At 31.9% G+C, this 26,635-nt stretch overlaps 1 protein-coding gene across 2 annotated transcripts; it reads left to right on the forward strand.

Moving 5' to 3' along the window:
* The first annotated feature begins 368 nt into the window (after positions 1 to 368).
* Positions 369 to 25,889, forward strand: LOC130449496 (uncharacterized). 2 transcript variants are annotated; one of them, XR_008910446.1, is made up of 10 exons: positions 369 to 710; positions 6,921 to 7,120; positions 9,880 to 10,192; positions 12,926 to 13,124; positions 19,507 to 19,606; positions 21,209 to 21,310; positions 22,679 to 22,820; positions 22,881 to 23,111; positions 24,616 to 24,932; positions 25,600 to 25,889. XR_008910446.1 is itself a non-coding variant. In XM_056787348.1 (8 exons), the coding sequence occupies exons 1-8, from the start codon at positions 704 to 706 to the stop codon at positions 25,648 to 25,650; spliced, it is 1,128 nt and encodes a 375-aa protein (XP_056643326.1). In that variant the 5' UTR covers positions 461 to 703; the 3' UTR covers positions 25,651 to 25,889. The 2 variants fall into 2 exon arrangements, 1 of the variants encoding a protein (XP_056643326.1); XM_056787348.1 differs by lacking the exons at positions 22,679 to 22,820; positions 22,881 to 23,111 and having other exon boundaries at positions 461 to 710; positions 24,777 to 24,932.
* Positions 25,890 to 26,635: the final 746 nt, after the last annotated feature.

Genomic DNA, 26,635 nt, shown 5'->3' on the forward strand with positions numbered 1-26,635 from the left:
TGCCAGACTGAAATTTAAGCAGCCAGCAGAGTCCGTAGGTGTAAAGGCTTCTGGAGTAAGGAACATCTTAACTCAACTTATGCCGAACGTGGGAGGTCCAAAACAAAGAATGAGAGCTTTGTTGTCGTCGGTGGTCACATCAGTGAACACATATGTGTTTGGGTTTTATACTATGTATTATATGTACTAAAATGTTACTTTGTATAGTAAAAAAATCTAGTTAATCAATAAAAACTTTTTCCTTATTGCTAGTTATTTTGCGAATTGAAGTACTTTTTGGAACATGAAAACAAGTCTTTTTGTTATACCTTTACAAAAAAGTTCACAACAAACAAGACTTATAAATGGTCAACTACTTTTATTATAATGAGTCCAAAGCAAAAAATACAAAAATGAAACTGAAAAATTAAATGTTTTTATTCGTCTCCTATCAAATAAACATACAGAGCTCTGTATCTCAGTCAATGATATGCTTATAGTGGTATCACTCTGTTTATTCGTTCGAATTAAAAAAATTCTGAACGCATTATAATTATTTCTCTAGTTATTAAAATCGAATATTCGATACTCTTCTATGTCTATCGTTCATTAATAAAACAATATTAGAGACGTTGGTGAAGAAGCTTGATCGAATGAATATCGCCATTTCTATTGGAAACTGGTTACAGGAAAGTTCTTAGTCCAATACACAAACTGTTCCATTATGAGGGGTGAGTTTGAACAAAAAATTGTTTTTGACGTATATATTCATTCTAATTATCAATTCAAATATAAATTTCTCCATGTGTCAAAACTAGGATTTTTTTATTTATAATTTATTGGATGAATTTTTTTGCTTTTCGATCTAATCTAGTTATAAGGATATATAGAAATTATTAAAGCAAATAGTAATTTGTTTTGGCATTTCAATTACAACTGCAATCTAAAAATATTTAGACATGTTGGCCTATCTATATTTCATAACATTTTTCAATTTTACAGTTTAATCCTGCGTTTATGTATTTTTTAGTTTATATTCAAATGATTTCTAGTTAGAAATTTTTTGGGGGATAGAAACCAATCGATTAATTCTTAATATCTTAAATACGTGAAAATTTATGAGGAAAATATCCATAGTAACAAAATATATGGTCTAGAAGTTGCTTTGAAATCACTGTCATATATTTGTAATAGAAATTGGACTATTCGCAATAAACGATCAAAATTCATTGCTCAGCTAGAGAATGCAATACCGGTATACCGATATTGAAGATTTTGATTTTGAAGGTACACCAATTACATCTCTCTCCGCTATTAATACTGCAACTGTTTCGTTAGAAAACAGTTTAGAGAATGTGATTAACAAAGCAATGACAAAGGTTCCAAACTCAAAGAAACAAAACAAAATACTAGAAATAGAACTTAACTTGAAAAGGAGTTACAAATTTTTTTGAAGAGCATGGAATTAGGGTGATGCATGAATATGAATACTTGTTAATAATACCACCAAGTGTGGAGTTAGAGCGATTCTTTTCGGCTGCACAACATATAACTACAAGACGACGGTACGTTGTATCTTATATGTTTTTTATGTCATATTTCAATTTCCTCAAAAATAATGATCACTTATACGAATGTATGTAATATAGATTGAAAAAGTTGGATTTAATTTTGTTAAATTATTCTTAAATGTTAAGTTAAAAATGAATATTTTGATTTTTAGTGTTAGACATATATTTGTACTACACCTAAATAATAACATATCCTATGATAAGTAAATTTTAATTTTGTTTACATATTTTACAATAATACCAATATCGGTATTTTACCGCTATGACTCGTTCTAAAACGAAAATACCGAAATACCGTTGTCGAACATTTTTAACGGTATTGCATTCCCTAGCCATACGGTTAATCGATAATTCGATAATTCACGAAAAAAATTGTACTAAAATGTACTAATTCAGCAAATAACAATATTTTTCTGGTTTGGTTAAAAGTTGAAACATACAACAAGCATTTGCGATTTTTGAGTTTTTCAACTTATATTAAAAAAAATTTCTGACCCAAAACTCCACATTTTTATTAGCAAAAAAGTACACATTAATCTGGAATTTCACCAATAAGGCCTCTGGTAGAGATATCGCTTTTATGTGTTAGGTTCCAGTTTGAAAATTCACTTTTTTCGATTATTTGTATTACTAATACGTGAAACTGTCGAAGTACGATTTTATTTAGTTCTAGTTTCCGCATTTTTTGGTTGGAGCTCTTTATTTTTGTGGTCTGTGTCTCACGATTTTCTTCCAATTCATCTAACTTCCGGAAACGTTAAGGCTGGAACCAGGAGTTGAAATGACCCAATTTCCAGACTACTGCATTGTTAATTCAATAACTAAGATCGTTAATAACCTTTTTTGCTCCTCAGTGGAAACATTTATAGGTTTATGATATGCTTTTGTTAGATATTTTCGTAAATATTCTTCTGTTTGATTTCATCCTCATGCTGTACATGTTAAATTTTATAGTGAGTAGGCATCATTCTATACGTGCCCATATAAATATCTTAATTCTTAGATTATTTTTAAATATATATCGTGAATTGCAATGGCAATGGCAACTTCACGTGTTGTTTCGACTGGTATTGTGAAATAAATCCCAAAGAATTCATATTAACGCAAATATGAGGCACTATCGCGCATATGTGAAATGAATCGGAAAATCAAGTATTTCACCGGCAAGTAATATTGAGTATTTTCTATTTTCACTTCTAATCACTGTCAATACGACTTTCCTTGTAATGTAATTTTCAAAATTTATTTAAATTCTGTACTAGTACCAGTCTACCAAATCAATGCTTGATTCAAACAAATATATTTTTAGTAATGTAATTATAATTTGAAAATTCTTTTTTCATTGAGATTTCACTTTTTCTGCTATAGGTATTCAACTTTATATTCTGTTGAAACCAAAAGAGTAGCAATTAAACATTTTTCGATTATAGATTTTAGTGTCTATAAAAGATTGATTCAAAACATTTATTTCATTCTCAGCACAGTAATAACTTGATTTTTCATAGCTTGACATAGAAACGACATCAATCCCGTTACTGGACAATTTTAAAAAAGTAATTGTATGGTTCATAATTTATTGGTTCTTTTTGAGGTCATAAACACTCATTATAGCACAGCATTTAATGAGAAAAATGTCACATAAATCTTCTATCTAAATTCTATCAAAATATTCAAACTCCTCTTGGAGATATTTTAAAACATATTTAATACCAGAATAACAACAATTTCAAAAGTGAGGTTTATAACTAAACATACAAAATATAACAATTCCCAAAGAATATGTATCATATTGTATTACTTCTAGTTGTTGCATTATATACAACTATCCTTTTAACAGGGTAGTTTGAAAAATATGAATTCAAAAACCGTCCTTTTTCTTTGCATCAAAACGAAACTTTACAATATTACTATATGCCAGACATTTTGTTCCATTGCACTTTTATGTTGTGTTCTTGGAACCTTACTGCCAGAGCTAAAAAAGAAAATTCGAATGCAGAAAACATCATAATTTAAAAATTCTTTTTGAGAACACACGTTATATAAACTACAGAAACAAATAAAAAAATAGAATTATTGGCATTAATCTTAGTACAATTGGTCTTTACGAATGATTTGAATAATATATTCTGATGATGATGATGATGTAGTTGTAGATAAGTATAATATAATTGGAATTATTTTTTTATATGTCATGGGTTGTTGATGTAGTTCCATTTCTATTTATTCTATTGATGATCTTTCAATAACCTTTCTGAATACCGATATGTAAACAGATTTAGATTAGATTTCAGTTTAATGAAATATTCTGATAATGTAACGTTCAAATAATTCAATAGTTGTTGAAAAAGTCCTTGTATATATGGTACATAAAAATGTTCTATGTTTAGTTTGTATTTTGTTTCTCAATTAATTATAATATCTGTTAATTCTTTTTTTGGCTATGTTATTTATATTGCTTCCAGGATAAATATTTTCTTTTGATGCAGTTTTTGCTTTTTGAATAGCTGACCGTCCAAATTCAATATTTAGATAACTTGATCGGCTAAATATCAAGGTAATATAATCAGGGGTGTTTGAGTGTTTTCTGTGACATATAATGACATGCACTGAAGTTGTTTTCATTTTATATAATGTTACGAACGTGGAGTCGGTCCTGCTTGGATATAGTAGAGTTCTAAAATTGATAGTATACCCGGAATTCATTTGATCTTTGTTTTAATATCAGTTTTTATAATATCTGACGTCTAGCATAGCACTTCGTCTATAATTTTCACACAATGTTCTGTCTCCCTTTTATGAATGGATAATCTAATAGCTTTTCTCAATGCTTCTGGCATTTTCTCGGTTTTCTAAATTTGAGAAAGTAAATTGAAAATTTCTTCTTCAAGCTATTCACCACCATGTTTTATTTGTTATTTTGTCACTCAATCATCTCCGAGACTTTTATTGTTTTTCATCTTATTTATCACTTCTTCAACTTCGGTAAGGCCGTAAGTTGATTTTAAAGGTTGTCTTCATTTGCTATTTCTTCGAGTGCATATCATTTTTGACACTAGATATTCCTTCGAAATATTCTTTCCATCTTCTAATTTTTTCTTCTTCATCATCTACAGTTTTTATTTGGTTTCCTGAAGGTTCTCTTTTTTTCATCCTACATAATTTCTTTGATTGTAAAATTCACTAATGCTTTTCTCACCTCTATTTTGCGACACTTTCTGTCTAAGTTTCCTTTTTTGTTGTATTACACTGTCACTTTCATCATCTAGCCACCTTTTCCTTTTTTGTGATTTTTTCGGTCTGAGATTTTTTCGTGGTGGTTGTTATTACTTGTTCAATTTTTTCCCAGTTTCATTCAACAGTTAGTGTATGGCTTTCTTCTCGACTGCTTAAGTATTTTCAATTGTTATCGTATTCTTGCTTTCAATATTTTTTTTCTTTAAAGTCGTATAAAATTTGCTTAATCTTTAGAAAATGATCCGAACTTATGTCTGCTCCACGATATGTTCACACCTTAGTGATTAGGTTCTTTTTTATTAGAACATGATTGATCTGATTTGTATCATTTCTACAGGGTATTATCCAAGTACCTTTATAGATGTCTTTTCTCTGAAAGTAAGTTCTCATGATACTCATATCTATTTCGATTACCAATTCTATCAATCTCAGCCATTACTATTTGACTCTTCGATATTGTATTATTTTCATTGAATGATGGACACCAAGAAACTAACAATCAAGATATGTTGAACTTGATCAAGATATTTTAAGATTTTAGAATATAAAGTTCAAAAATTGAAGATTTTATGAATATCCCTCATATTCATTATTTTGTTTGTAGGGTAGACTTTGTTCCTATAATTGTATAGGATATTGCATAATTGATGATTTGATTGAAATTGTAATTTTGTAAAAATAAAATCGCATAAATTTTCATATATATGAAGAGGAATAAAAATAAATGAAATTAATCAGCTCATTCAATGGGTTGTGCCAATTCAGGTAACGGATTCTCCATGGTAACGTATTGTCCATTGAACATACGAGCGGAGCTTGTCAGGTTTGAAGCTTTCGGTACTCTTTATGTATCCCACAACCTTTCTATTCTGTCTATCCAATATCTTGTTGACGCAGTGCTCTAGCAGTTTTCTGGTCATGAACATGAATAATCCCTTTGGCAGAACTGTATCCTGTTTACATCTCGGACAGAAAATATCGGGAGACTTCTCGACACTGATTACAAAAATTTTCAGTCTGTCCAAATCGCTAGCATTCTCGGTTCTTGGCAATGGGTTGACAAACAAACCTAGCTCCTTGCTGTAGGGACAGATACTTGTTAGACGGTTTTGACGATTACAGTGACAGTCACTGGGTGCGGTGGCTTGCGAATGGAATCAGTGGTAAGAACGGTTGAGTAATTACGGCTGTGGGGTGATGGCTTTGGAATGCGGGGGTGGGCGTAGTCTATATTGATAAGTAGAGATGATACTTGGGCTTGCTCAATATCGAGACGAAGTATTCCCGAGCGACCTCCGTAAACCTAGATTCCTATAAAGCCAATTTAATTCTTGCTCCGAGGTGATGCAGCCATGACGTATGAGGGTCTGAATGTCAGTGATATACGTGGCGGTACTTTCCTGTAGATGGTGAACTCTTCTGCTAAATGGGACCCTCCAAGTCGTAATGGTAGTTGACCGGGAAGAAGAAATCTCGGAAAGTGGAAAATTTCAGGTATAGCTTGCAAAAGCGGGTCGATCGAGATGGCTTGAAATTCATGGATCTCCTCAAGCCTCTCGAGGTAAGAAAGGGAGCCGCCCGTTCCAACGAAACCAATCCTTGGGCCTCAATGATTCGGTGCTCGGTATTTTTACGTTGAAAACTAGCGAAGATATAATTTGGATTCGAAAACGCTAATTTCGTTGTTTTCACGTTTTCGTAAAATGGTAACTTCATAACATATACCATACCCTTTATCTACACTAGCGCCATTCTCGAAGGTTAATGTACTGTTTTTTATCGTATACAGCTAGACGTTTCCCGCATATGAGAAATTCTCCTTGTGTCTACCTTCTATAGTTTGCGTAAATTTTCGCAGTAACATTTCATAAACAATTAAATTAATCACTTATTATTATGATTTATAATTATTTCACAGCTTCCACATTACACCATTTGAATCTATTATTGAACCATTTGTTCTTGAAAAATTGTCATATTTCTCTTTATATCTTTTCAATACTAATTCAGCACACTACAGTTTGAGTCCAAGAACGTATGATCACTCAAAGTACCGCGGCTTATTCTGTTGATTGACATACCAATTCACTCATAAAGTGTTGCCTGCTTTGTACTAATAACATCGACATTTTTTAGATGACCCAGTTGGATTGATAATGAATATAATAACATTAGGACAAAACCAAAATCATTTGTGGATAATGGAATACATTTATTTATTCGGTTTTTCCATCATTGAGATTACTTTTATATTCCCTGGATTACATCTTCTAAAAAATAACTCAAACATTGAAATGCTTACAGAATACTTCACGTTGTTCTGCTTCTCACAGTGTGTAAGTATATATTCATTTTCATATTTAATTTTTATACATCAATATCGACGTTTATACTTTGATTAACAGAAATTGAGATGAGAAACAGATAATTGGTGGAGGATTTTAGTATTAACACAAACTTTTAGTATCCGCTATAACAACTAGCATTTGCTATATGAACTTATATTTTTTACGAACTTTTCAATGACCATGTATACGGTATACTTTTGAATTTGAAAAATAGAATTTGGGTAGGGCCCAAGGGAATAAGAACATATCCAAAAACTGAATTTCTATTTTCGAAATATAACCATACAGAAATCTATTTTCTTTGTTCCGTTTCCAATATAAATACAAATCTACAAGAATTTGGGTACACAAAAGTTGCTGGTAAACATGTTATTCAGCTTATTACGTTTTTCTTCAAACACAATATTCCTTTGTTCACGTATTGTGTCTCAGCATTCATTTCTATTTTCATTCTAACATTCGAGTTTTTGAGAATATTGATTTGTTATCGACCTCACTATTCAATCGAAGAATTCAATAAAATCTGTATATTATCAAATCGTCCTCTAACTGTCTACATTCCACAACAATTATAATTCAGTGAAATTTGTGGTGATCCTATATTCGCTAGAAAGTTTTTCTTTGCTGTTATATTGTGTTCACACAAATACCAGTTAGTTTTGTGGATTTCCTTTTGATTCAAGCGAATTTCGTAATAGTTTCCGTGTAAATTTATTTGGGGAACATAATGAATAGAGTAGAATAGATTTCTGTTTGGTTTTATTTTAAAAAAATATGAATTCAGTTTTTTTATATGTTGTAACGTAAGTTCCTTTTTGTATAAATCTATTTCACTTACTCTTTCATTTTTCAGTAATTTCCATCTGTATTTCCGTTGCTTTCTTTATTTTATTTTTCCCCAGTTCTACAGCTGCCAGACTGGAATTTGAATCACACCCAAAGGACTTAACTCCAACAACTGGGAATTTAGTTGAGGGATGGAGCTATTTCGGATGCACATAGATAAGTCCCAATTTTATCTTTAAAAAGAACTAAGGGAAGGAAAGGCCTACGGCATCGGTTTGTGTCCAAGCAACAAGCTTTCGAAATCTGTTATAAAATTGTTTCGAACAATTATAAATGTCCTAGGGTTATTACGACTGGAAACAAAGTCAAAGAGTAATAAAAGCTTGGAAATGATATCATTCAAAGTACTGCCTAAGATTGTTAATGAGCAATTTGATTGTTTTGTGTTTTGAATGATAGGAATTATTTTTCTAAAACTAACTTTCCAATACACTATTTATTTTTGGCAAGAGGATGAGAAGACTTGAAATGTCCATCTGGGAAAAAAAAAAGCTCATGGCCCATTTCCAGCTCTTTTACTTAGTTGGAATTCCTGGAACCGTTGGTGATATTTATGCTGAGCATACTTTTCACACTTACACTCTCTGAAGTGCGTTTCGATAACGAAATAATCGTTTTCAGAGGAAACTGTTAACCTTGAGTCTCTAACGATGATAACGGATCAGTGTGATTGTTAGTTAATTAGTAGTAGGGTGTACAGAGCGTTCATTCATGTTTCACAAATGTCCCAGTCACTATTGTCCCCTTTGGAATGAACTCGTATAGGTTGAGTGGAGTCTAATTTTCCATTGATAATCGAGAAGTTTTCTCATAGTCATATTTTCGGAATAGAAGGCGCCAGATTCATCTTGGTTTTTTGAAGCATCTATGATTAATTTATAAAAATTAGCGTATTCACTCAATCTTCTCTAGTTTTATTATGTTTGTTGGTTTTTCTAATTTTTTGAGGTGAGCAAGTTCTAGGTCTGTAGTACAAATATTGTCCATGATAGCATCTATTGATGATATATTGAAGATATTTCAGAATTGCATATTCATACTGGATAGATATGTGTTGACTTTGTGATAGAGAGGAGTAGTGGAGCTGGTTGAATTATTTCTTAGAATTATCAGATACGACGTTGGAGATTACAGGATTTTTTGTATTTGATAATACAAAGATAGCGTATGAGATGCTGAGATATGGTCTTCAGTAAGAAAGTGGTATGTCTCCAGATTCTCCATATAAGCTCCAGGGACTGTAGAAGAGTTTTTCTAGCAGAGTTGTAGACGAATTACAGACTGGCATTGTTTCTTCGATATCAGAATATGTGCTTCTGCAACTCATTCACAAATTATAAGTATTGATGCTTTTTTCCAGACAGATAGTTAAATCTTCAAATGAGACTCTTTTTCTTAGATGCATAAATAATTTCAAACTTTCTTATTATTTTGTTTTTGATGGTTACAAATGACAAAATAGATCCACAGCAATTAGAAAAAAATTTGATGTATTATATTACACGAATTACACTCGAAGACACTCACCTGTTGCTTCAGATATTTCATTTTTCACTACTTATGAAGTTTCCAGCTCACATATATTGTTTTTGGAATGATTAAATACGTAGAATATAATTTCTCTTGTTGTTTATTGCTCAATATCCGTTAGCTTCTTCCAATCACAATATTTCAAACACTAGTCCTTAGGTATGAGATTGATGAAACTCAATATTGGTGGAATACGACTAATTTCATAATTACTTCCTAGTTGGCGCATGCTATACTTCGATACAGAACGATCTTTATTTAGAAAATGGTTATCGAAGTTATTGATAAAATTTTATGAAATGTATTGAAAATTTCTAGATAAATTCAATCTTTCTACTATATTTCTTATGTTCAATGACGAATTTTTTCAGGGATGCGCTGGTCTCATTATTTCTGGTCACTTTCTGTCAAAATCGGTAAAAATTGCATCAACTTTGAGTATCATTTCAAAAGTCCTAGAAACGCAAACTTCAAATTTCGAGATAAAGATTTTAAAAAAGTCTCGCAACTATAATATTATATCGATAGTGATATCAATATTGAGCGTATGCGTTCATCTTTTATGTCTACCTTTTCTCATTGATGATGGATTCGAAAATTTCACATTTTATACTGTTAAGAGATTTTATGGCGACGGTCCTGATATTATTTATATTTGGCTCATCATTCCATTGTTAATAGCTGGTAAGTACCACAATTATATTTTTCAACTCATACTTCATTTAAGTCATAATGCGGATTGTCTGCACGTGATATTATATTTAATTATTTAACTAAAAACTTCATCGTATATAGATACGACCTTAATGTGAGATTAAACAATCATGTAAGATTTTGTGTAAAATACATTAACATATGTTATGACTATCTTGAATAATTTTTGTATTAATTCTACTAATTCGTACAATAAATTTATGAATATGTTTTTACTGACAAAAAAGTAATTTCTGCCGCTTCATGTGGCTCTTATGTCGTCCAGTGAGTACGGCCCAATTAGAACCAAAACCCACGAAAATTAGTTATGTCGCTGATTTTCTGGATCTAGGTAGTTCTGAGGGTGCTCTATCGATACAGTGAAAGTTAACATCAAAATTTTGGCTGCTAAGCGATATATTTTTGTTTAAGTTTACAAAATTTTGAAATTTGCAAATAACTCGGAATCTCTGCCGAATTTCGAAAAAAGTATAGGGATCAAAAATGTATTTTAAAAAATTTCTTACATCAAAAAATCTCTGTGATTTTTTCCTAATCTCAAATTACAAGAAGCGAATTTCGTGTTGCTGGACTTTTTCAATAGTGCATTTTTTGCGGATAACTCAAAAAAGATTTAAAATTTAGAGGTAAATTTCTGAAATGAAATGCCGAGCTGGAATTTAAAGATTTAAAAAAAAATTGTTTTGGAGCTCTTGGCGAGTTTCCAAATTCTTGATGGGTAACCGAAGGTTTAACGAACTTATTTGAAGAGGGAATTGAAGCTCGACAACTCAGCTATAAAATGTATGCTTCAGTTTTTTCATTGTTTTACTAAAATGGCTGGTATTCAACAACTTATGAAAAAGTAACTTGTCAACTATGAAAAAATCTAATATTAGTAAAATTAGTTCTTTTCCTATCACAGAGTGAGCTCAAAGGTATGATTAGTCTCATTTTAAAGGTAATCGTCTAATTGGCGACCTCAAGCAAGGGTTCGCTGCTGGGTGTTCACTCAAGCAAACAGCAAAAAACAAATCCGTTTGTGTTGTTTTCCAAGAAAATTTTACAAGTATGAATTTTTTTTCAGATGCAATTAAAAAGTAGAGACTGTAACGAGTAAAATGCACTTTCGTCCCGAAGTGTTGAGTTTTCTAGGAGATACAACAGTTTCTTTTTCAGCCGGAGCCGGAGACGTTATTTCCATCAGACTCTACGTGGCGCGAAATTTTTTTAGTAATAAGCGACCCCGAAGTTTCAGCATATTTTACAAATAAATGACAGCTCTTAGGGAAAAATCGCAGGATGATTCATTTTAAAATAAAAAAATTGATTATTTTTCAGGATAAAGGACAGATCTGACAACAATGTAAATACCACCATAATACCAGCGGTATCACAAGATCCTAGTACACAAAAATTGATAAAAAGCGTAAAAGCCATTTTCGAGATAATTGGGGCGTTTCATACATAAAACTCACTCTGTATAATTAATATCAATGGTTATTCATATAACACGGTACGCATGTAGAGAGATTTCAGTGGACGAATTACAAGTACAATTAGATTACTTTGATATTTTTTTAAAAGGATTTGAATAAAATTTGAGGGGTCGCGTGGACATATCGATGCATAATTAATGATGATATTCATTTGATATATCGAGTTAATGAGGTAAACAATGTTTACAGGAAAAAATCCAAATGTCTTAGAGTACTTGTTATTTGTTAAAATAGTTTTAACAAATTCGTGATTGAAAGAAGTCATTCCATTTACATATTTCAGAATTCCTAGGCTAATTTAGAGGCTTCTCTTAAGAAATGATTGCACCCCATCCTTGCCTACTTCTTTGCGAGTTCTATTATAATCGTGTCCAATACTATTAACTTTTTTATATTAGAAAGTCAATCCATGAATTGATTTAACTAATTAGAAAACGTGAGTTTCAATCTTAACTGATAAGATGGAAGGTCTTCCTAATTTCGGAACGGATCTGTAGTTTTTCTCTCTGCGCGCTCTCAGTATTGTCTAGTGAATGTTAATTAACCTGCAAACTTCTCAAATTTTTCTTCCAGAATCTATAGTATCAAGAGCTTTCGTGAAGTCTCCTCGGTTCAAAGAGCGATAATTGGTTTTCTTACGAATTTGTAATGAAATAAATCTAGTGTCACAAAAAGGTTCATATCCAATAAAACAAGCGTAAAACTGAAATATACCACATCAGATTTGTTTCAATATGTGTGCAATACGAGTCTCTCCAATTAGAATTGACATTCAGCGATCGCTTGGACGTATAGGGTCAAGCGTACAATTGCCCGACATTCCTAATTTCGTTTCTTAAAAGAATTTATATTCAAATTATATATGATCGCTATTGTACTTAATGTTGTTTAAAATACTTAAACAAATTCTCATTGAACCTCATGGACGCTTGTGGTGAAAGCTAAGATTAATTGTAAAATATAATTTTTTATTGTTAAACATGTTTTATGTACATTTTACTACATTTTACTATCCTGTGCTCGAATAGAACACAAATTATTTGATCATGTTACGTAGTGTGAACGCGGCCTAAATGAATAAAAGCTTCAGTGTATAGTAGGCGACCAGATAGAATCCGCAAATTAGGGAAGGACATTTATCCTGTTACATCTTATCACTATTTTGATTAAATTATTTTTAGTGCTTGTGTTTGTTGAATATCAAAATACTGGACTTCTATTTCAGCTGGATTAGCAACCGTACAGCCACTATTGTTTTTAATTTATTTCACATTTCATATACAATTCCAATTGACGTGGCTCAATGAGTATGTTAAACAGAATTTACACAAGAAAATGAATATTGATACGACAAATGGAAGATATCAAGAATTAATCCACGATTATCTTTCAAATGTTGTCAAATATCGGTGTTGTTTCAAAACGTAAGTATAGAGTATTCGGCAATCTAAATCAAAACTAAAATAAGATGTTGATTCATTCATATTCAAGAAATAAAAATGAATCCTCATTATTTAAAACTATGTAAATGATCTTTTATTCATCTTGAGGTGCTCCGGAAGTAAAATAGAGAAAAGATGAGATATAAGAATGCTAGATTGAGATTTTACGATTATTACTCGCTTAATCGTGAAAGAGAATGAAAGAGAGAAAAGATAGTCTTTATGGCAAGAATAAAAAATCTACCGGTTCTGTAGAACTATCTTAAAGTAAGTCGTGATATCATTTTCAATTCTGTTTTGATAAATTTTACTTTCAACATAAAAATAATTTTTTCCAAATGGTCCAATTGGGTGAAAGAAATAATATCTACGGTTCTGTCAAATATATCGATAGAAAACATATAACGTAAAGTCTGCACTAATACTATATTCTAAAATATTTGAAGAAATGTAAAGTTTCTCCAGATTCCAGTCCACAACCTTTTTTCCAAAAATAAACTTAAACAAATATAAATTTACTCAGGATCTACCATCCAGATTCTAGAAAAAGTTTAACGTATCTACAAATAAAGTCTTAACTGGATTATTTTATTCGAAAAATGATAGTGAAGAACCATAAATTTCTTCTCTATATATTGTGATTTATAACTTAATTCGTGCGTTTTTTTCAAAATTTGAACGTTTATTTAAATAAAAAGTTACTCAAAGTATTGCCCATCTAAAGCTATGACCTTTTCCCATATTTCTGGCACCCATCCTAAAAGACTGCGCCGGCTTGGCAGCCAAGAATGAATCAAGCCAATTTTTGATATTTTGCTCTGATGTAAACCGTTTTTCAGTGAGGGCGCTCTGCATCGACCGGAACAAATATGGTAATCAAAAGGGGTAAGGTCTGGACTATAAGGCGGGTGAGGTAAAACTTCCCATCCACTGTTTTCCAAATTGTTCTTAAGCGAAATAGCAAGGTGGGGCCGAGCGTTGTCATGATAGAAAATTATTGCCTCATGACTGGTCGCATATACCGGGTGTTTTTAAGCTACTGCTCTCCTAAAACGGATTAATTGTGTTCAGTAGAGTTCTCCATTGATGGTTTTACCCGAAATTAGTAGCTCATAATACAACGTACCCTTCTGATCTCACGAAATAGAGAGTATTACCTTCGCACCATGGATATTTGGCTTTGCTGTTAAATTGGCTGGTTGGCAGGATTTCACATATAATTTTATGCACATGGGGTTGTCGTAATGGATCCATTTTTGATTACCAGTAAGAATCCGATGCAAATATGACTTCCTTCTGTGACGTTCCATCAGAATTTCGGACATGCAAAACCGCCTTTCGACGTCTCTCGGCTTGAGTTAATGTGAATCCCAATTTCCTTGCTTTTGAATATATCCAGCTGCTTTTAAACGTTTGGAAATGGCTGCTTCAGTGATATCCAAAGATTCTGTGAGCTCTTCTTGTATTTGGCAAAAATCTTCATCAAGTAATGCTTCCAGTTCTTTATCTTCAAACTTTTTTGGCTGCCCAAGACGTTTATCGTCTTCCAATCAAAAATCACCACTTTTGGCACATTCGCTAAGCTAAAGCATGTTCACTATAAACCAAAATACGATGACTTTCGGCAGCATTTTTCTTCATATTAAACACTTTTTCGGGAACAAAGTTCGACATATTTGAGTGAAAAGAAATTATTGTTGTTGACGCTTCAAATGAATGACAAACATATTGAAAAGATGTTCAATTACAATAGCTTTCCAATGCAGGTTCGCAATATTGGAACGATATTATACAAGTTACGCCATCTCTTATCAAACCGCACGAATTATGGTATAGACCATTTTTATAATTGAGAGATGCACTATTCCAGAGAAAATAAATAAAAATTTAAGACAATTTGAATGGAATTGTGTTAGAGTATTAAGATTTATTGTATGCGATTAAAGACCACACTCTATAATAATAGCAAAAGAGCCTAAGAGGGGATTTTCAGTAGGGTAACTTACCCATGATAAGTATCTCCAGCCTTCATGAAACCTTAATAGAGAAAAGTGTGCTCAGGGGACCCGTCAGATTAGTAGAAAAAATCGATTCTCTAAAATAGTCGAGCGCGTCAGATTAGGATAAGGAGATTATTTACTATATAATGTGGAAAATAATTAGGGTTTGCTTGGTAAATAATTTCTGTAGTAGTATTGAACCTAATTTTATACATAATACTTTGTTAGATGGTTATACTCAATATTAAATAATCGATTAGTCTTTTGTTAATAGACGTCTTAGTTAGGTCCGTTGGTTGAAACCGCTTCCAACGTCATACTTCGTTATTTGTATGAAACGATTTGCATTCAAGCACATTACTGTGAGTTCTACGAGGAAATATTGAACAATTCTTAGCCTACTATAGAACCAAACAAAATTTCAATGTCAATATATTTTATTACTCAACATATTCTCCTTTTAATTGGATACATTTATTACAGCGAACCCGCAAAGTCTCTAGACCTTTCAAAAAAAAATTGTTTCTAATTTTTTCATTTCTACTCGATCCATTCTGAAAAAAAGATAAATAGAACGGATATTATATATAAATAACACATACATATCTACGGGTGAGTCGGGAGGAGCGCACCAAACTCTAGGAGTGTATTATACACGTGAAAATAATGTAAGAAAACTCATATGTTCTTATCCGATTTTCATTTGTTTCCAAGTTATAGCATATTAACAAATAAACAAATTATCACATAAAAATTTTTTTAATCATAGCGTTCTTCCAATAAATGTTCAAAAATATCACCATTGACTTCTAAACATTTTCTGCTTCGTCTACGAAGAGCTTCTGTTGCTCTCGCAATTGATTCATTTCTTTCTTCTTCAATATTCTCAATTCGTCTAATTAGTGCATTCCGTGTGTCCACTTTTATTTTGTGGACTTAATCTCTCATCCATCCCCATAAATAAAAATCTAGTGGTGTGAGGTTTGGAAATCTTGCATGCCTATTAATGGGACCTCCACGACCAATCCAACGCCCTGGAAAACGTTCGTCCAAATGTTGCTTGATCTGACGAGAGACATGTGCAGGAGCTCCATCGTGCTGATAGTACATCTGCATTCTAATATTTACAGGAACATCCTCTTGTAGGCCTAGTAATTCATTTTGTTAAAAATTTAGGTATACCACACCACACGTTTACAGAAAACCGATTTTGAAAATTGCCTTCGACTGTTGCGTGGGGATTTTCGTCCGACCATACATGATAGTTACGAGTATTATTTATGCCATCACGGGTAAATGTAGCTTTTACGCTTCATCCGTAAAGAGTATACTCGATACAACACGATGATTATTATTTATCCACCGACAAAACTCCATACGGTTAGCGTAATCATCTGGTTGTAGGTGCTGTACTCTCTGTACGTGATAAGGATGTAATCCTTTTTTATGGAATTCCCAATTGAGTGGCAATCTAGTAGTTGCAGAATATAATACATAATAGTTCTTCCACTAGATGCAGCGCGTTCAGATGATAATATGTTAGCACAATTTGTTAAAAACTCTAATAAACTTTGAGCCTCGAACTAGGCATACTTTGATAATGTTAAAATTCTGATATAAGTGAAAAGCTAGATGAGTTTTTTCACATTATTTTCACGTGTAGGATACACTCCTAGAATTTATATATCTACCGACGCGCAACGTCTACCTAACCTAAACTAACCTAACCTAACCAAACCAACTTTCTCTGTCATAGCTTAAGACCAGTATATCAACCAGCAAGGTGGCAGAAGTCTTAAAAAAGCTATGTAGGGTGTATGGCTTTGCATTCAGTAACTTTAAGTAGGTTGTTTTATAATATATACAAATTTATTAATACCATGTTTCTGTGTGGACCACATGCCGTGCTGTTATCACATTAGTTGGACGAATATCAATATACTTCTTCCATAGTTTGTAAAAATAACCAGTCACAGTATATTTTCTGGCAGTTTTTGTTTTAGATTTGGGTATGGTAATTAGGAGGGTTGATTCAAAATCTTGAATGTCTTCCCATTTCAAGCCTTCATTATACCTATGACAAATTCAAACTCAAAAAATTTCGAATGTGGCGTAAAGCACAATAATTTTTACATAGTATGTATGTACTTGTTAACTTTGTTGCGAGGGATACATCATCTGGAGCTTCTATGATATAGTTATTTATTTCTTGTTGGGTAAATGTTTTCGGTAGTCTTCTTTTCGTTGAATGGAAGCACGTTCGAATACTATGTTAAATTCATTCCATGATTCAATGTTAGCGTGTCCTTTTACGAAATTTTTCGTAAAATAGGCCGTTATCAGAAAAAGAAATTACTTTATTGATATTTCTCAATTCCATGAAAGCCGTATATGTTCGATTGTAGTGTTTCCTTGATTTTCAGTAGAAATTACCCAAGAAAATTGTTAATTGTTCAAAAAAAATTTTATAACAGGTTTCGAAAGCTTGTGACTTGACAGAGACGCGACGTCGTAAGCGGAGGACTCTTGTCTGTAAGCAACAAGCTCCAGAATTTATGAAATTAATCAATGTTCGAAGGTTTTGTTTTCCAATTATACAAAAAACTTAGAGAAAAAACTATTTGCAATTGCAATTAACAAAAAAACAACAATTAGAAAAGTTAATGTATGTAAGTTATGTGAATATGTATTTCCGATACGCATGCTGATAATAGTTTGATTATGATGTTCTTCGTCAATATTCGAGTAGGGTTTTCTTGAGTTGCCATTGTTGTGACCCGTAATTTTTATAATTTTTATAAGCTCTTGCTCTTGTACATTTTAGGCTAATCGACCAACCACAGTCGATCTATTGGAGTGATTAGTAATTTTTCCTTGGTATTCAAACCAATCGCTTTGGCAGACCATTTTGTCTAATTTTGAATCGTATTTCCTCCAATGAGCATGTTGTCTTACCAGTGATCATTTTCGGATTCTCAGTGACAATTAATTCTGTTTATTATAATATTTGAGTCCCTTTTGACATCAATTTTCTGAATAATCTGACAGGACAAACTTTGCTGTCGTTTTTATCTGCTGAAAATTTGCTTTCAATACACATTTTTGAACCACCTTGACAAGTCTTGCTGAATACATGGTTGTTTGATTTAACACAAAAAAGTCAGTCAAACAAGCAAGCAGCTTCTATACCTTGCTAAGCTTATTCTACTGCGGCCTTGATAGAATTTCTGTTGTAGTCTTTCAGGATTATTTTCATTCCATAAATTTGAAATTTTCGTTATTTCTACGGAACTCAATGCTGTCGAACCTTGTTTCCTCTTGCAGATATCTGATTGCAGTTTTTATCGTATAGAATAGCTCGCTCTTGTTGAAATACGACACTTTTGAATGGGTCAATAATAACTTTCATTCCTTTTGAACGTAATTTCTTCAAAATGTCCTCAGCCCATACCTTTAAAATCAACTCCAGTACTTCCACCGTCCGATCTCCATCTTTTGATGCTTTCTACCATTGCCATAGTCCATAAATCCTTTCCATATAATTTTTTCACTTTAAACGATATCTTTTGGTATGTTTGATTCTATTATTTCATTATTATTCTCGTCAGTATTAGAAACAAAAAGGGTGACATTCTAAAATAAATATTTGAAACTTCAAAATCGAAATAAATCGCAACGTGATAAAGTGAAAACAGATGGGATTTCTTTTCAGGATAATGTACTGATTTATTGTCTTCATTCAGATGACTTTATTTCATTGAATTGATTTTCGATTTTAGGTGTCCTAATGAAAATTTATTTAACAAAAAGAGTAAATATTGGCGTTTCGTTCTATTTCGGTCTTTATCAAAATATGACTTGACATTAACAATAAAAACTCTATAATAAAAATATAATAATGGAAATAAAAATCTTTTTCAACTCCAAGAAATAATTTTTCTTTGTTACATTTCAAAAATACGAGTATACCAATTAAATTATTCGTAGTTGCATCAAAAACTAATAATTGTTACTATGAATTTTACTTAGGTATTTTTCCTATGTTTGTGAACCATTTCTAAAAATTCTCTTTTCCTGGTATTTAATTCCTTTTCAAGGATTTCTCTTTTTTTTAACAGCATCATATTTATTACAAGGGACTTAATATATAATATTATTTCTCTTATTTTAGAGTGCTCTAGATTTCAGTTTAGTAAAACATTCTGATAATGTATTATGCTCTCTGTATTTATTGAAATAGTTCAATAGTTGTTGAGAAAGTCCTAGTAAATATGAAAGGAAAAAATGTTGTAGTAGTTGAGGTTGCAGAGCACTTACAAATAAATGAAAAAATACTTTATCCTTGGTTGATATATGATTTTCAGAGCATTCGATAGTATCAAGATGTTTCAGAACTTCAGTATGATTATACTGAGTGCAACAGGATCAATGACTGCAATAATGTGTACTTACAATATGAGAAACGTAAGTAATAGTTAAACTTGGTATTATCAATATATGAGTATGTTTAACATATTTTTTCGAACTTTTAATCCAAACCGTTATATTCCATACAAAATTTTCTAATGTGGAAAAACATTATATCGATTTGATTTCAATTGGCCAGTGATTGTACATTTTTTTTGCACCGTGAAATATTGAGCTTTTAACAAAATCTTAACGTCGAGTAGGTAGGTAAAGGGCGTGCTCCGGATTTTTAAGTGGATAGCAACGATCTTTCCGAAATTGGAGAAGCGTGCTTACAAAATTGTGTTAGGAACAAATAGTTACGCCAATAACGAAATAAGGAATACAACTATTCCCAAAGATTCAAGAAGTGTAGGATTGTTTGACCACTAGTGCATTTTTTTTAATATGTTCACTATTAGAATATTCAACCAATTACTAACCAAAAGAGTCTGCAAAATGGGGCATATACGTTTTGGCTGACTTCTCCCATATTATCGTAATATTACCTTCGATAATCATATGAAACCCTATTTCCCTGTCAATACTCGAATTTCATGGTCCTGGAAAGATAAGAGACAGATAAACAGCAGTATTAACTCTAGATTCATTACAAAAACAAGATTTGTTAGAACAACAAAATGAGGAAAAGCCAAAAATTGTTGTTATCTACACGGCTTCAATGAGTTGTGTTGATCGCGCGGAAAAATACGCATCATCATACTGTTTCCTAAGAAAATCTTTCAAGTGGTGGAGGAAAATATTCTTTTGGGGATTGAAGATGTCTACCATAATTTTATAGATTTTATATAAGTGTGTAAAATAGCGAGAACGAAAAATCACGGTTCCATTTGAAATTCGACGAAATAATAGTGGATCAACTCGTAGATGAATTCCGCGAAGATCGATCACTTTGTTATGAACGTGTCACCGTCCTAGAGTCGGTTCTGCGTAGATACATTGAAGTTCTAATATTCGGCGAAGGCATGCGCGGCGCCTTTAACTTACTTTGACTTAAGGTCTATTGGTTTATTTGTTTTGTTTCTTCAATAATTTCGTTTGTATATATAAGCGAGCTCGTTTAGCGCAGTTAAGTTCAGTTTATAATAAGTAGTCGTAGTAAACAGGACGAATTAGTAAAGTAATCGAATTATTACAAGTTAGTTAAGTGTAGTGTCTAGTATTTAAATAGATAAAGAACGTAAGAGACAGTGTTTATTAATCAACCCCACGAATAGATATCGTATAAGTAAAGAAGAAAAGAGGACAAAGACGCGATACTTTGGAATATTGTAATACTTGCTTGGTAAACGCGAATGCATATGGGTAATTGTTTCGGAAGATACACACTAACAAATTCTAGCCCATAAAATTAACGTTTTTATTTTATAATATAACCTAGAATATGTTTCCTCATAAAATAGCTGAGAAATAAATGTTTTTTTTTTTGGAGCTACTTCATTTTTCTTCTAAATCACAACTATGTACTTGTAAATAAAAAAGCAATGGAGTGCATAGGATGTTACAAAAGCAAATTTTTTCCTTCCGTATATTTTTTTGCCTAATTATAATGTGAAATAGCAATACAACTCCTCATTAATGAATATTAATGTTTTTTAGAACACGTATCAATCAAAATCTATAAAAATATATTTGGTGACTGCAACTTTTCTTTCAATTTCGGTATTATTGAACATCTGTGGTCAAAGTATCTCAGATCAGGTAATTATAATTATTATCGTTAGTGAAATAGGTAGTATGACAGTGGAATATGTTTATTACTATATAATATAATAGTACTCAACACAAAGAAGAAACTTTCGCATTTTTAGGTTATTTTTATAACGTCTCTGCGTTTCTTAATTGTTTTGTTCACTTTACACTACTTCTTTTATTCTGATAGTTTTTCTTATATTCTTTTATTTTTAAATTTGTATTTACATTTATTTCGTTGTGTAGATTAGTATTTTTTAAAAAACTCAGTTACTTGTATAAAATATGTCTGTGTCTTTTCAAATTTTTTTTATTCATTAACTTTTGCTGGTGTTCCATTATACTATAATTACAGAGTGTAGCTCCAAAAGTTTCATTCCAAGTAATGGCGGATACAATTATGCTGAAAATCTAAAAGTACGAGGCTGTAGATTTTGAAAAACGCTGAGTTGGAATATAAGATTGTCATGTATGTGACTCTTTTGGCTAAACCGAAAGAAGGCTTCAACATTGTTCTTTTAAATATAACCTAATATTTTTTATTACATTTAAGAATACCACATAATATTTTGTATAAAATTCTTGCACATTGTCCCATACAAAAAATGGAGCATTTTCGAGATATTTTTCAAAATTTTGAAAGAATCTTATTCCACGTTGAATACTGATATTTCCATTAATAATGAAGCTAATGACGTGAAATTGCAACCATAAACTCTTTTCGCTCACTCAATTTATATAGTACTTCAAATTCAGCCGTTAACCTTTCATTTCATCACTTTTTCCGATGTATTTTTTGAAATCAACTCTTCTGGTATCGATGTTCTTTATGTCTAAATCCTTTCACTTTGGAAATATCTCATTATCTTAGTAAAAACATAATAATAATTAATTATTACATAGGTAAAGGGTGGGCTATGTCTGTTTCGATATATATCTCTACCAGTTTGTATTTAATTGTGTTTTTGGAGAGTGATATCCTCATCAACCAAACTCACCTGGTGATATTGTAAGAAGATTGCTTGGAAACTTTAGTAAGTTTGGTCAATTTAAGAAAAAAAATTATTAAATATAAACAAATTGACATTGATATAAGCGAAATTAATGTTTTTTTTTGAACTATTTCACGGTCTTTCCAAATGCCTCCATTAAAGATTAAGGAAGAGATCTTATTTTGTCGAAAAGAACAATTCATCTATCCTAAATAACCCATATCATTGGGAGCAACAATTAAAATCGGGTGATATTTCTTGAAGGAAAGAAAGAATTCTTCCATAAAACTTCATTTATTGTTATATATAGTTATTTTTGTTTGTGAATTAATGATTAAATCAACACAAATATCTGCCACATAGCATTCCAGACGTTTTTTTCCAGTGATCGAAGCAGTTTTCTTCGATGAGTGCCTTTAAGAGCTCTGCCGCTTTTTGCTTTACCGCTTCCAACGACTCAAATAGGATACCTTCGAAACTAGACTCTATCTTCGGAAATGAAAAAGAGTCGCACAGTGCCAAATCTGGTGAGTAGGGCGGGTGTTCGAGCACTGGAGTACGCTTACCGGCCAAATACTGCTTTATAGATAGCGCGTTATGGGTAGATGCAAAATCGGGTCGTTTTTTACCAACTCGTTCTCGCAGTATTACCAAAACTGAAAAATAGTAAATCTGGTTGAGAGTCTGACCCTCTAGAACCCATTCAGTCATTACAATACCGTTAATGTCAAAAAAACGATCAATTGGTTCATCTTGAATTACCCCCGTTCAAGTTTTATCCATAATTGGAATATCATGGAAATACTTGACACTTTAAGGTAACTTTATACAACATTTCTTAAACTAAGTCAAATTTTCTACAATATTGATGAATAATGTTGATAATCGAGTGAAGTTTATTGCATTATTAGTTTGACTATACTTAATGGAATTCCAAATTTGATTGGCTACGTTGATTTTATTATAGAATGATTTTTCAATGTAGCTTTCGACTACTGACGTGTTAATAATACATATTTAAAAAATCAATTGAAATATATGAGTAGAAAGAAACGAGATATTCCCCATACTGTACAAACTGCATTTATAAAGAAACTGGAAAACAAACCTTATAAAAGCTGTTTTAGAGGGTGTTTCCCGTGATTCCGTCTCTAGGATTGATAGAAAACTTGAAAATATTTGGGTTTTGTTCAGTAAAAAATTTTCGTAATGCCATCCGTATTCAAGATGAAGTTAAAAAAAATTATGCATATGCTTTGGAAGCTGATACATCCTATGATTTCGTTTTAAGTCTGATTGTCATGGAGGGCGCTAGTTACACGGTTCGTACCAAGTAGTATTGAATATAACAAACTCTAAATATTTTTCAGTTTTCTATCTATTCTAGAGACAGTATCACCTTTTTTGAAACACCCTGGATATATTTCTCTATCAAAAACTATGAAAAAGCTAACTCTAAGTAGAACTTTAAGGTTACGTATTGATATGACCTAGAAATACACTTTGTTTTTTAATTCTCAAAAGGATTGAAATTATAAAACATTTTTTGTACATTGTATACTACGATGAGCTAGAACTATATGTAGGTGCACTATTATTATTATAAAAAAAAAAATATAAACGGAAGTATTTCGAAAAACCTGTTTCAGTTATCCACAACTTCCGGATATGCTGGAAATGAATTTCTAATCAATTTTTCGAAAAATGGAAACATATATATACAAGGAATTTTCATATAACTTCAATCAAAACATCTTATGTCTGGAAGGGTTGCAGTTTTCTTCAATTTCCAGTTTGAGCAATAACACACAATAAAAATTAGTCGAACTGAAATAAACTGGAATTTCTAGAACCGTAAATGAGATTCATACCGATAAAACTGTTCACACTACCTCTCAGGTCATAATAATGGATGGAATGTTCACTGTTAGTGAAGTCAATTTGTTCTAATATACAGGGTGTTCCGGGCAAAAAATTCGGGAGTGAGTAGATGACATGAAAATATTGCTGTGACCTGCGGAAAATATTCTCATACGACCCCTCGTTACAGAGTTATAGGCATTTAAAGTTGCGAAGTATATTTTCTAAATTATACATTCGAACATTATGAATATTCAATGGATGATTACTTATGTCCATGTTGTGTGTTTGATGTTATAAATATCTCTACACCACTATCTGAAGACCATTGATTAACAATCCGTAACTTTTATAGGGATAACCTGTACAATCTAAAGGTAACAAAAATGATTTTTCATTCGATTTTGCAACATCTTTGTTCAACTCGATAAAATGTAAGGTTCAGGAGATGTAGATTTTTAGATCGTTGTACACGCCAAGGAAACCATTCGACATAAAGAGACATTCTGAAGAAAATTATCATAAATTATAGATGCCGATACATCTTAAGAATGTTGCCAAGTATCGGCATGACCCACTTCATATAATATAGGCAGATCTTAGATCTTCCGATTATTTTCTAGTCAATAAAACTACGCGACATATTATACAAGAGTTCTTGGAGTGATTGGAATATAAAAAACAAGAAAATGTTACTGATGATAATTACAAATATAAGGGATCCATGGGAGATATCATTTCATAATTTGGTCTCTGTCAACCACCTATTTTTAACACAGGTAAGTTGTTAATATCAATAGTTTGGCTATGAATAGTTAAACCTTAAATAAATCGACACCACATGAAACAAATACCATATCTTTTTTGGTTATTTCAGAACCAATTAGACATATTAGATTTTCGAAATATTCTGCGGCCATCCTTATAAAATTTTTCATATGCATATAATCTGAATCACTAAGCAAGGCAAAATTTTTGACGCCGGAAAAACCTACATTTTTCGTTCTATTCTTTTTTTTTGTCTTCCTTATAACCCTCTAATTCCTCTATAATTAAAATGCATCAGCGGATATGGTAATATCAGATGCACTTAAGTCAAAAAAGTCACAAACAAACCCGAACTCATTACTGGTGGAAACGCAGTGAACACCAAAACGTTCCGCGCAAAATGTTTTGTTATAGGGTGCTCGGACCGCGCGCAAATATGATTGTTTGGAGGGTGCGGTGCGTTTGGTTCGTTCGGAGTGCTTTGTTGCAAGTGGATACGCACAGAAATTGAATGCAAGAGTTTTTAAAATATTCAGCAGTAGATACTAGAAACATAAATTTGTACACTCAACCGGCGAACTGTTCTAATCACAAAGTTCGATCAATTAAAACATTTTTGCACTATTCGTGATGATAACAATATATGACTGTTACTAATTTTAAATGCATTTTTTGCAGTTAGCCAAATTGGTCTACAGTGTGGCCGCTGTCCTTTCTAATTTGAAATAACCGAGCATCTCTTTTAATATCTGAGGTACACAGAATATTAGGAATTCATTGTTACAATTTCGGAGCTCCTAGAAGAAGCTGAAAAAATGTTTGGTTTGAATAATTATGTAATAGATTATAACAATATATAATGTTAAAACAAAATTTAATTCAGATGGAACAGAGCTGAATTATCTTGGTTTACATTCAATTTTATATGTACATAGTTTATTGCTACCAATAAATAATATCTCTGACCAGTTTATTTCTGCATTTCTTCCCTTAGGTTACCAGCAACCTGTATCACTCAGCTCAGGAATAAACTGCCAAATTTAGCATACCTGTACTTCAGTGTATTTTTATTAGAAGTTGTATCGTTTCCTCAAAGCTTATGAAATAATTTCCCTCAAAACTCAAAAAAATATTCTTTGGCTTTTTGTTGAAAAATGTACCCTTATCCCGTTATTTGAGATTAAATACTCAAATACGTAAAACAAAAGCTATTGAAGTATCTACAACTTGCTTTAGGTAGAACATAAGATCTTAAAATATAGCTAATTGTCATTGTTTTTTTTATAAGCTTCATTTTTGTTGATCACACTTTTTTCGATAAAATGCATAGTAAAAAACTATTGAAAAATGCGGTTTTTATCACGAACAATCGTACTTTTCAATTGCGTATAACTCAAAAACGATACTTTATATGACATTTTTTACTTCAAATTTGCTAATCTTTCGACTTCTGGCGTTATTTTGGGTAAAAATTTTTCACCCCTGAAAAGGGGGTATCCCCCGAAAAGGGTTGCACACTTGGCACCATGTAGATCTCGCTTTTTGGATACACACCTATCATCTGTAAAAATTTCAAATAAATCGGTGCTGCATCAAAGAATTCGGATGAGAAATGCTTGAATACCTAGCCTAAACTTGAACCTCCTTACTATATGGAAAAAAATAGCGTTTTGGGTGAAATTTGTTGGGAGGCTCTTGAAATTGAATTAAAACA

The sequence above is a fragment of the Diorhabda sublineata genome, chromosome 10 (assembly GCF_026230105.1).
Source record: "Diorhabda sublineata isolate icDioSubl1.1 chromosome 10, icDioSubl1.1, whole genome shotgun sequence".
In the NCBI taxonomy this organism is placed as follows: domain Eukaryota; kingdom Metazoa; phylum Arthropoda; class Insecta; order Coleoptera; family Chrysomelidae; genus Diorhabda; species Diorhabda sublineata.